This window comes from Trichogramma pretiosum, unplaced genomic scaffold (genome assembly GCF_000599845.2).
Source record: "Trichogramma pretiosum strain Unisexual culture from Peru unplaced genomic scaffold, Tpre_2.0 scaffold73, whole genome shotgun sequence".
In the NCBI taxonomy this organism is placed as follows: Eukaryota; Metazoa; Arthropoda; class Insecta; order Hymenoptera; family Trichogrammatidae; genus Trichogramma; species Trichogramma pretiosum.
Genome location: NW_019641624.1, coordinates 706,515 through 719,821, shown reverse-complemented (window position 1 = coordinate 719,821; position 13,307 = coordinate 706,515). Strand labels below are relative to the sequence as shown.

The following is a 13,307-nucleotide window of genomic DNA, read 5'->3' as shown; positions in this document are numbered from 1 at the left end:
GCAGCCGAGTTTCCCTATTTTTTCCCCTCTCTCTTTCTCTCTTTTTTTTCAGATTTATTACGCAGACTTGGTAGCAGCATCTTTTTTTTATTTATTTATCTTATTAATGGTTCTCTCTTCCCGTATTTTCTTCTAGTTAAAAGTACAAAAAAAATGGGGAACCAAGCACATTATACGCATAAAAAGTCATAGATTATGCATAATTGCTTTGAATGGGTTCAATTATGTTTTTGGGTTTTAATATATTATAATGATTTTATCAAAACACTTTTCTCTTTCTTTTGCGTGTGCTGTGGATAGCTTATAAAGTTAGAAGCTCCATTCGAAATTTTTACTTGGCAATTAACTTCACTCCAAAATCCCTTTATAACTTGAGTTCCAATTTTGAAATTAAAAAAAAAAAAAAAAAAATATGATATAAAACACCGCGAGAGCCAGCCTTTCTCGTTGTGAAATAGGTAAGTTCGAAGATACGCACACGCACATGTATGTACACACGTGACTGCTCGTTTGTGTGTGCCCTATATATACGACGCGCATTAATGATTCGCGCTAAAAGGCCCTTTGAGCTCCTTCTTTTTCATCTCGACGTTTCTCTAATTAAGAAAAAAGAAAAATTTGTAATGACACGCGTTTGAAAAAAAGTAAGAGAAGTTTTTGTACATACGTGTAGGATCGTTTTTTTTTTTTTGTATTGCCGAGGTCAAAGTTAAATAAATAAGTCAAAATCAATAGGTGAAAATAAATAGGTCAAAAAAAGGTAAAAACAAAAATACGTGACATAAACCTTTTCCGTGGGTGTTACTCCAACTAAGGATTGATTTTTTGACATTTTTTATTTAATTATGTTCATCATTAAAAAGTAATAATTTAAATACAGAAAAAATATACCGACTGAAACTCAACAAAATACACCAACTGAAACTCAACATGGTTCCCACTGCATAACACACTGGTATACCCAAACAAACACACAAAAATAGAAAGGCCAAATATACAAATACTACTACTACTACTAATACACACCAAGTAATCAAACTTAAGAAATGACACATCAAATGTACAAAAATCATCACTAAAAATGCAATCAAGGGATGCTTGTTGCGTTTCGTTCGGCAAAAGAAGCAGAAACCACGCAAAACGTTCTCTTTATGTGCATTGCAGCTTGTTTCTGGAAGTCCAAGATTCTGTTCGTCTGCTTTCTCGCACAGACGAAATAGATCCTCATCACTCATTTTTTCGGCAATTTCTAGGCAGGCGAGGTACGGCAAATTCAATTGGCAATAATCCGTCATAAAGAGATCTGCTGCGATTAAATTCAATTGTTTCTTAATGAAAATGTTTGCCAAATGTCTTTTTACTATGAGATTCACATGACCATGCTCCAAGCCATCCAGTAATGGTACGCACAAATTTTTCATGCTATTCAAAATTGAGTAACCCTCGTCGTAACTCATTTGGCAAATTTCGTAAAGCGAAATTTCGTCGTTTATCTTAATATCATTTAACTTTGCCACTTGAAGCTCCCAACTATTGATCATCTCTGGAACGGGTTGAAAATCTACAATTTGACATGGCATACTTAATATGAAGCTATCTCTTTTCTCCAATAAATTATCTACTTCTTCTCGTCTCATAAAAAAGCCAAATCTTTGATGAATGTAAATCTGATACAGGATTTCCCTATATATCAAGCAATCTTTTTTCCATTCTGGATTGTCGGGAATTGAATGAAAGTCATCATCGTCTCCTCGTAATTTCTTCCACAATTTGAGCATCCTGAGTCTAGTGCGTAAGCTCGTTTCGTAGCCGACCGACCGCAACAATCGCATCACCTCAATAATATTCAAACTCAAAGGATAGTTTTTTAATTCGATCGGTGAAAAATTCCAATCGAACATGTCGCGCTCGTTCAAACCATCGAGACTCGCGCCGCATTCCAACAGTGCCTCTACGAGTTCGACGTCGAAACGTTTCACGGCCAAGCTCAAAGGAGAATCTCCGTACTTATCGCGTGCTTCGATATCAGCTCGTTGCTCGACTAGCATATTTACGATCTCGCGGACTGGTTTTCTGTAGTCGCAGAGATGGTACTCGGTGCCGCACTCGCAGAGGCACAGTCGAGCCAGCGCGTGCAGAGGAGTCGACAGCTCGTGATCCGGCTGATTCGGATCGGCGCCGCGCTCCAACAACATTTTTACGATGTCTCTGTGTCTGAATCGGGCGGCGATATACAACAACGGCGAGCATTTCCACGTTTTGAGATCGACTCCTCGGATAAATCGGTCGACTCGTTCTACGTCACCGGCCGCGCAGGCTTTATAAAAACGCATGTAGTTATACTCACTGCTGGATTCTTGCTGCGAATTCTTCAAGAAACATCCGTAACGTTTAATGGTCCTTTCACGAATTTTATTATTTCTGCTCTTGAAATCTTCTACTTGTACTAAAAAATTATGTGCTTCGATGTTTAGATCGTTCTCGTGAGGAAATCGATTCAAACCATAATTCCATTGGATTTTAAAACAGTAATAAAAATCTTTTAGTTCTAAAATTAATATAGACTTTCTAGTAATTAATTTCCATACGTGCATATATTTGCAATCTTCACAATCTGATGACATATTTAAAGATAACTTTTTATCAATTAACTATTGTAATGATGATTTTTGAAGCTAACATTGAACACCACGAGGTCGATCTACACTGCACCAATACTTCAAAGTTAACTGCTACACTGCGCACTGATTTGTACAGACTAATTACTAAACTATGAATAAGCAAGTTTTATCGAATCTGAGATGGAAGCAAAGCTACGACGTCACGGTCCGGATCGTAAGACGTGTCTGTCGACAATTGGTTTCTATCATCGTTGCATATTAGAAAGTTCGTTGTAAGAGCATCATCTGAGACGGCCTCGTATGCGCAGACTCTGAATGCAACAGAACAGAAAATGACAAGGTTCAAGGTTTTAGGTGAAAAAAGTCGTGCTCGAGAAATCCAAAAAGTGACAGGAACTGGTGTTCATAGGCGTTTGAAGTTTAAAAGCTTGGTTCTAAAATTTAGTAAAATCGCTTTTAAAAGTAGATTGCTAACTTTAGAATAAAAATTAGAATCAGCTGTAGAGGGCCGTTTTCGAAAGAAAACCTCAACGCCGAGTCGATAACCAAAAAATTATGCAGTCATAATTTAAAGCACAATTTCACACTTATCACTCAGATCGTCACAGTTCACATTTATTTAATTAATTAAAAAAATATATACAATTTAAAATATAAAATAAGTTAACGTTAGACGCCTAATACGCGGCCTCATCAGGCATTGCTAACTTTTCTCTGAGGGTAAAATCTATATTGACAAGACGTTTTCTTAAGTAATTTTGTGTGTAGAATCGAATTCCGTAGTCAGTTTTGACCTAGGAATACAATTTTATAATAAAAAATGCACTTTTCGGTTTTTTTTTTCGTAAATTTCCCAAAGCTCATTTTCGAGCGCGCGGAAAATAAACAGAAAAAATCTATACAATTGTATGACAGAGGCAAAATTTAGGATTTTTTTTTACAAATCCAACGATATTTATTATGATATACTGTAGAATAATACTCATGCAAGAAAAAACGATTTTATAGAAAAAACGAAAGTATACAAAATTGAAAAACCGAAAATAATATTCGTTTTTTCAAAAAAATGGCTGAGTATATAATAACCCGTAAAAAAAATATTCATTTTCGGTTTTTCAATTTTTATATTATGTCTTTTTTCGATAAAATCGTTTTTTTTTTGTTTGAAAATAATTCTAATATATATAAGGATATAAAGTATATAATTGACCAATAAAGATTATTAGTGAAAAATTTTGGTAAATAAATGATGTATGGACGTCCGAGCTTTACGCATTGAATTCTTATGAAATATTGTCATTTTTCACTATTTTAACAATATCTCCGGTTCTATTGGTCGTATCAAGACGAATAAAAAAAGGAAATTTTTGTCTTTTTGTGTACAATAAAATGAAAAAAAAATTTTTTTCGTAAAAATTCAATAGTTTAAGAGTTATTGCCGTAGAAAAAATTAATTTTTTTATAATAAATTACTCGACCATCTGAGCGAGGTAAGAGTTGATAATTTATATTCAGCGGGTCAAAATACGTAGAAATACACTTCGTTATTTGTGGCATCTTCCAATGCATACGAAACCCCCTCAGCGCCTAGACTAGTTTGCCTGTGTATATGTTCATTGCTTTAAACTGGAGATAATTTTCCAGGAAATAGAAAAATACTCAAAACGTTCAAATTTGACGCTGATCAGTTTAAAAACTGCAAAAATTTCAATTTTTAATGCGATAATTTTGTTGGGGAGTTTATGAGACAGATTTTATCAGGTTTAGAATAATGTTATTAACTTTCAATCGGATTAAATATAACGATTGAAAAATTGTATAATAATTCCAAGTCAATACATGCAATATTTTAAAATATTAGAATCTTTGAAAATATTTCTTGCTGTTACAAACCTGATAACGATGACGAAAACTGTACAAAAAAAACGTGTTACAAGTTACGTCGCAATAAATTTTATTCAAATTATCACGATTTCGCTGGAGTAAAGCAATGTGTGCACAGTATATGTGTATCGAAAAGTATCCTACTTCATTGCTTCGTGAACGAAAAATCGTGCAAGCTCACTTTTTCCTCCTAAAGATAGCCTTTAAAACATTGAAGTCTAAATTTTTGAGCTACATTTTGTCTGATACTAGACTCGGTTGATTTCGGGCAAGTAACGCTCCGCGGAAAAAAATTTTCTAATTTTTGCAACGTATTTCAAGAATATTAAAATGCGTCTTGTGCTAATTTTTTCGATCCTACTGCTAAATTCATTCAGTCACCAACAGATAAATTCGAAAACGGAGAGTACATCAGACAAAAAATTACTGGCCGAAGAAATATTGGATAAATTCAATACGGGTCAAGAGGAATTAAACGATTTCGAGAAAAATGTTGATTTACATCAGGACCTGGTTTTACTCATCGGAACTTCCAGAGCGAAGCAGGACTTTTTCAATCACTCCTCCGAATTCGTCAACTTGACCAGCAATTCAAACATGCTGCCGCAATTGACGTTGAATACTCGAACGAAAACCGAATTTATGGACTTTTTTATTGTGGACAAGGAAGTTAAAATAACGCAACACATTCCAAGAGTTTATTTCAAGAAGAAAATCATCAACTTGGTAAGTGCAGTAAAGCTGCTCCTTTTAGTTGATTTTCCTTCGTTTGATAAGCAGATCGATGCTGTCTTACAAAAAGCGGCAGAATTCATCAAGGACGTGGAAAAATATGTGGACAGTATAGGCCTCATCGTGACGCAAGTGCAGAACTTGCAGCAAATTAAAGAAGTCAAAGATCGTTTGAAAAACCTGGCCAAGTCGCCCAAGGGATCAAGCGAAACTGCCTCGATCATCGATGCGCTACACGTTCATTACGAAGGAAACGACGATTGGAATAAATTGGGATTTATCAAGAATCCAAGAGGTATCTCGTTAAGGAGTCATCTTACAACGGAAAATGTGGAACGTATGATCTACGAATCGATTCACTTTGAAAATCACGGTATCGAAGATTTCTTCTACTCAACGTGCAACGTGCAAAACGATACAAGTTTTTGCGAAAGTCTAAGTAACCTACTGCTGGATAAATTGGTTGAAGAAGTCAATCATAACGTTCAAAGTTTAATCGACTTTTACGTATCGATCGAAAAACAACTGCACGACCTTGAAAAGTCGTACTTGTACTTAAAGAACGCAACTGAACTTTTCTCAACCTTCATTAATCGACTAGAGAAAGAAAATATAACAAATCCTGAACAATTGATTGAAAAAATCGTCGAATATTTGGGACCTGTAATCGTCGATTTGTCCAGAGTGAATTTCCAGTTATCCGCCAACTATGCACAATACTTGGTTTTCCTCAAAGGACCCGATGTACCAGAGATCAAATCTTGGCTTCTCGTTCATTTGGATCCTGTGCTTGAGTACTTAAACTCATCGACCCAATGGTATGAATTTTTAATAGATTTTGATGGAAAATATCTATCCAACTTTCAAATACAGACAAATATTGAAATACACAAAGAAAGTACTTCAAAACTGCTCGAACAAATTGAAAAAGTCAAGGGTGAAAAAAATAATGACATTACCGTACATTTCATGAATTTACTAAAATCATTAGGGATAAAAGAAGGTATCGGACGAAAGCTAGTTGAAAAGTTCAAAACGACTCAGTTAGAGGAACCGAAATTAGAAGTACTCAAAAATTTATTGGATACAACGTTAAGGCACAAAAAAGTGAGCTGCGAATGCCAAAAAAATAACGAATTGAAAAAATTAACATTGAAGGGTTCGTACGTCAGTATCAGCGACGTATCTAATTGCATGAAATCTAAGTGCATCGGCGCAAAGCTCATCGAAGTCTTCGCTTTGCATAAAGTATTTTTCGATGTTGACTTTGACTATTACGATACAAAGGTGTATTTAGTGATCGTGGCTCCATATTGGGAGATAATCTTCGAGCCTACTGAAGTGAAAAATCCGAAAGGTCGATTTATTTTTCTGAACAGCCGTCATAATGTAGTCCCATGTGAAGCTATCGGAGATTTGTGGGGTATTGTCAGATTCGTTAAAAAAGTTAAAGATAAAAAGCTCACCATAGCAGTCCTTTCACCGGGTATAGTGAATATCATTGGAATACCGTACTTGAAATACCATTCTGGACTACGTATTTCGCATGTAATAACAAACAATATTCAATTGTGTAATTTTTCCAATTTGAGCAACGGATCATTCTATCAATCCATTAATAGCTACCAATGCTTTCTCAGAGAAAATCTGGTAGACAACGCTCGAGGTTTACTTTTGGAAAAATTCTCTGAGTTCTTAACTAATAGCGAAGCCGTTAACAATTTGACGGACGCCAGAGGATTAATAGATGAATTCCAAGGACTCGAAGATCAATTCTGGAAGCTGAACTCCAAAATGTCTCTATTACCAAATTATCGTTCCGTTCTAAATCATATCAAAAATTATGCAAAAAAACTCAAGGATAACCAGAAAGATGAAAAATTTGTCCTTGCATATCTGTATACTGCTGTTGTGAGTAAAATCGTCAATTTAGAAAACAATGTTGAGGCTTATTTGGTGGTCGACTTGGAAGGATTTTGGAAAACAATCACGTCTGAAGCTGCCGCCTTAAAAGAGTTGACAGATATGAAAAGTATCAAAGGGTACAGAAACAATTATCTTCAAGAATGGAATGGAAAAATTGAAAAAGCTCAGAGTTACGTGAAAGACTACGTTGCCCCGAAAATAGACAATATTATGAGAGAATTTGACAAAACAGTGGAGCTATTGATTGATGAAACTGTTTGGCTTCAGGAAGCTGCTCAAATAGAAAAAAGGGAATTGATCAAAAAACAAGAAATCTTGAAGGCATCATTGATTGTTAGCGGGATATTCAACGGGATAAAATTGGCAAGTATGTTTTTAAACTTCCTGGGTCCAATCGGATCGGCAATGAGTGCTGTCATAGGCGGAGTTGCTTCTGTATCCGAGGCTTTGATTGTCGATACTTCCAGCGTCAATGAAGATAATTTACTCAAGTTGCCCAGCGCGCTCTCAGAATCTCTTGATCATGTGTCAGGATATATGGAAAAAAAGAAAGATCTATTTCAACTCCAAATGAATAGTGCCCAAAAACTGATCCAAGACTTACCGAATCAGGATGATCACCATATCCAAAGCCTTAAAAATGAAGCCGAAGAGGTGCAGAAGAAGTTAAAGCTTGAAATGGACAAAGGCAAAACATTTGATCCAGATGCCATCAATAACTTGCAAACGCAAATTAAAACTTTCTCGGGAAATGTAGAAAAAGCCGGAAAAGATCTCAAAAAGACTCAGCCGAAAATATCAAAAGTTATCGGCCACGTTGCGACTGCATTGAGCATTGCTGAAACGTCAGTAGAGGTTTACGGCAAAATCAGCTCTCAAGTTAAGAATATCAACGCGGTCGGCGATCTTATAAAAAGCGCCGAGGACAAATTCAATAAGCTGAAGAAATACGAGAGCAATATTTACAAAACCATAATTCCCGTTTGCAAAAACATCGAAGACAATGTCAATCAACTGCAGAAACAGCTGAAGGGCCAATCCGAGGCAGCTCTCATCGTCAGCAAGTGGCAGATCCAGAACGTCTTGAGAGACGTTTCGAAAGAAATCAAAGCAATGACTAAAGGTTTCGAAGCGCATGAAAAGTTCGCGAAGATTTTCGATTTGGTTGAAGATGGTATAAACGTCATGATCAAATTATATGATACCATAGAAGAGTATCATTACAGAGCCGAGCTCGGCGCGTACATCGCCAACATCAACATGCACACTACTGAAAGTAGAGATTCGGAGCTTGCCATTTTCAACGAACCGATCAGTGAATTGATGCTAGCGATCCAGAACAATGTTGTTCTGCATAATTACAAAATAGCCACCAACGTCATTAAGCAGCGCGTCTTTCCGTTTGCTCATGCTTTTTTCGCTTACTACAAATTACCAGAGATTCTGAGGCCAAACAGCACCAGTGAGATAGGAATCGAAGTTGCGAAAGAACTGGAAAAATTGCAGAATCATCTGACGCTGACTAATTCAACGACCAACGACTGGGATAAATACGTAAAAAGTAACATTTTCGGTGGTAGAAAAAGTTCGTTGAAGCCATTCTACGTATGGAAGTACAGCGAGCACAAAGATGATATAGCGAAGCTATTGAACGGGGAGAAAGTCTTGCTGAGAGCTGATATAGAGCGCGGATTCAAGGAAAACGCGGTGAAATTCAATAGAATCGGTATCAACTTCGCATCGCCAAATAAGACAATCGAACGAAAATTAGACGAATCCTTGCGAGCCTTCAGAGTTACTCTGATCCATTTGGGCTACTCATATTACAAATGTGACGATAGAATATACAGGATCGATAGTGTCAATCAGACCATCGAATACTCGATCGATCGAAGTGGGGGGTGTAACAACCCAGCTACCTTCAACGATATTTACCGTAAAATTGCCGACAACGAGCCGGTTCTCAGTCCTTATACCACGTGGCAGATACAACTGAATCACGAGGAGAATGATTTTCATGAAGTATCAAAATACGCGAGCGAAATGATCGATTTAGAGCTCGTGGGTACGGGAAAGTATGTCGACCTGAACCTTCCACAATATTGCAACGATCAGCTCGATGAATATTACGCAAGGTACGACTATCAAAACGAGAATCAAGTCCACGAAAAAACTCCAGAGCTAAAGTTAAAAAGTGTGATTGATGATCTGTGGAACGGGACCATCTTAGACGATATATATCAAAAGGATTGGTATTTTGACGGAAAGGACCTTTAGGAAAGTGATAAAAACTATAACTAAAAAATTTATGGAACTTTCTATGTTACAGAACATTTTACTGTGGTTCATTATAATGAAAATTACATTTTTACTTAGTGAACTCAGAATATTTATTTTGAAATATTTCTCAGTGTGCGAATTGACTTATGTAATAAAAATGCTATTATGTTGAATAAATTGAAGAATCAAATTTAAAAACATATTCTCTTGTTTTTTATCAAATAGTATTTAAACATCATTTCATTCCTTTTATTGCATAAGAAACATGAAAATATTGAATTTTTATAATTTTTCCAACAATTTTTGCCATTTCAACACATAATTCAATAAGATGTTTCGGAATAGTAGCGATCATTCTTGGCTTGTGTCTAAGTGCAAACTATTTAGCCAGTTTTCATCGTCTGCAAAATAAAAATGAGTAGTAAAAAAATTTCCCTTTCGAACATCGAATTTATCGAGATAGTTTACCGATTTTTAAAAAATTGTATGAAAGATGAATAAATCCAGCCTCATATTGGTTTCTCAGTTCTAAATATGTATAGCATACCTTATAGTAGATTTTCTTACAAGGGGGAGAAATGAAACTTCCGCATGCACGTGATAATGGCGCCGAGGCGAAGCCGAGGCGTCATATCACGTGTATGAGGGTGTTTCATTTTTCACCCGTGTAAGAAATAGTATTTTTTTCCATCCCCGCGCAAAAGTTTTCATAAAATTATCCAAATAAATTCAAAATGAAAAAATAAATTCAAGATCTCAATGCACAGAAGGACTTGCATTTGTTTTTTCTTTCGCATCGAGGTCTTGATTTGCCGTCTGATTGTGCAAAAAACAAAGCGGTTATGGTTATTATTGACTTTTACATGAAATCAGTTACATGTGCTGCGAATCATTTTCCTTTACTTTTAGCATTGTGAGCGAAGCGAGTCATACTAAAATTTAAAATACGACTCTGTAATTAAGCTTCGAATTTTGATGCTCGCCCCGACATTAGCATCACGAGCGAAGCGAGTGATGCTGGTCGGGGGGGCGAGCATCAATAACATTAATATAAAAAACATTATTTTTATTTTGATTTGTGTGTAACAAGTTACACACAACATTCTTTTTCGTCCGTAGACATACCATCATGCGCGAATGATTTTTCAGAACTCTGCATAATTTTTACCACGTAATTAGTATAACGCCTCTACGTATTGATGTGTCTTCGAAAAGTTGTAGGCTAAGTAATGCGGGCGAAAAAATTATAAATATTACGTTGCTAGGCTGAGCTGGCCACAGCAACCACTGCATCTGTTGGACGCGCAGAAGTGGGCAAAAGTTCTTCTTTTTCTATGCCACGCGTACGGCGAAAGTAAATACTTTTGCCGGAAGGATGGAAAAAAAATCTTATTCACACTGTAATATTTCACAACTCACGTTAAAAGGTTTAGATATTTATATGCAAAAAAAACATATGACTATTAATATTCATTCGTTGTGGAACTTAATACAAAAAGTCTCGAAATTCGGCCAGTTGCGGGTATAGTCTTGTTTTTCATTTGAAAACCTGAATGGCATTCTGAAAAATTACGTTCATAGCTCAAAAAATCCTGAATTGCAATTCTATGAATCCGATCAAACTTATCTAAATCTATCAAATTTGAAAGATAAAAAACTTGAATGATAATAAAAGTTTTCAAACAATAAAAAATATTTTATTCACATTTTTGGTTAAAAATTCTTTTTTTTTTCATACCAATCGGAAGGCTCGAAAGAAGAAAAAATAAAATGGTCTCATTTTTCAGGTTAACGAGCAAGAAAAAGAAGCGAACGCAAGAAAGCACATCTTCATGAGGATTTTTAGTTTTTCGCTCCCTAGGCACGTAATCAGCCATTGCATATACTCAAAGCGGCTATAGCTTTTAAAAATGATATTTTGATTCGATACATGCACACGTGTGTGTGTCGACGAATATATATTATATAATAATGCATATAAAGATTCATCTCCCAGCTGGGGGTCAATCGCCTCGTCGATCGCATATATTCAACGTATATATTTACTAACCTTCTCGTTCCAGCGACCTCGACCACTTTGCACCGGCTGCGGCTCCACCAGAACGGCGTCAGAGTCCAATAGGAGCTGCTCGCGCTTCTCGCCCAGCCTTCCTCGGGAAATAACAGCACCTGCAGGAGGAGGCAGAGAGAAAAAAAACATTGAAAATGAAGTATGCGTATCGAGAGGAATATATATCGATGCATTATACGAAAAGTAACAGCCCTGCGGGCGTCGCGATCTTCGCAAATAAGCCGATCGTATAAATATTACGTAACGGGCGCGTGAAAATAAACGCCGCATACGATTCGCGCAGCTCGCAGCGGTACGCGTACATATATTTAGGGTACCGAATGCGGCTGGATTTATTTACAAGAGTCGCGAGGGATGTCGAATGTCGCGCCCCATTATTATTTGTTGCGGCTCAATGTTAAATAATTCATATATTATAAACGCGTGAAATTCGAAACAATGAGCATCGCACCGTCCCGTTTATCTAGGCCATGTAACTAATAGTACGAGGATGTTTTAATCGCATAATTATAGTTGCTACATTACGTTCATAATATAAATCCAAACGTTTGAACAAACATGAATCATTAAACTTACTTTTTCATTCTTTTTTTATTAAATTTTAAAAAATAATTTATTGAATTTTTCATAAATACTTCTGGGTTCATTCACAGCTTCGGTAGTGAGTCATGAGTGTCGTAAGTAAGTACGAGTGTGAGTACGATTTTTACGAAATCACTCTCTATACATCTCAGCAGGTTTAAAGAATTATCACTTTTAATGTACGATTATCGCACTATGCAGTAGCTTTCAAAGAGGTGGAGAAGCGTTGAGTTTACTTTTGTTGTTAATTTTAAACAAAAAAATATCTATAGTTGCGCTATAAAATATCGTATTAAATTTGTAAAAGTAAGATTTCACTAGGAAACTCGTTGCGGCAAATCATCGCGCTGATCATTTGCAGCGCACGAAGCAATAATAGACGCTACTCTCGTTTTTCACGGATTCGTATACCCAACGAGACGGCAAAAATTTTCAAATTTAAAAAAACCTGGATATCGATACGTTCGAAAAGTCAATAGCACATAGTGTATTTTTTTAATATTCTTTTGGTAAACCGAATAAATATAAATACTCGTATCATAACGTCGAGGTAATGTGTACATTATAATAAACGCGTATAATCTCGCAGTAGGGGCTGGGCTACGTGTACTCTATAATATAACTTATCGATCGACGATATGATATATAATATTACGTTACACAGACGAGCCGCGCACACACACACACACACACACACACACACACACACACACACACACGCGCGTATACGCGCGCAAGCTCGCAGACTTTTGTATTTGCTCGATAAACGCGAAAGAGAGAGAGAGAGAGAGAGAGAGAGAGAATGGGTGAACTCAGTCAGCTGGAGATATTCAATAAAGCGAATATTTTAATATGAAAGAGTAAAGGAGCTCTTTTGTGTGTGCGTTATTTCTGTGCGTCCGTGTGTTCTCTGCGCAACGCGACCGATCCCGGCCGTGCGCACATACGCGCCGCATATCTCTGATCATCTCTCTCTCCTATGTTACGTATATGAAAGAAAAATATTTCACGCATATCAAACGAATGGAAAATGCGTCTACATATAATATAGATCAAATGCGTACGATATACGTATATCATTATTTCATATTATAATATTCAATGAAACGTTTTAATCCACGGCGCGAGTACCCGCACGCCCGGTATGTAACGAGCTCGCGCGTATACCTGCATATTATTTATTTTACAAGAGCATGTGTACGCGCTTGTGC

The 13,307-nt window shown here is 36.4% G+C and overlaps 1 protein-coding gene across 1 annotated transcript in view; it reads right to left on the bottom strand.

Moving 5' to 3' along the window:
- Window positions 1-13,307, bottom strand: part of LOC106659210 — a 59,375-nt gene that overhangs the window by 12,482 nt on the left and 33,586 nt on the right. The window contains exon 4 of the mRNA XM_023459022.1: window positions 11,494-11,612. Within this exon, the coding sequence (XP_023314790.1) occupies window positions 11,494-11,612 (119 nt within the window). The remainder of the gene's footprint in view (window positions 1-11,493; window positions 11,613-13,307) is intronic.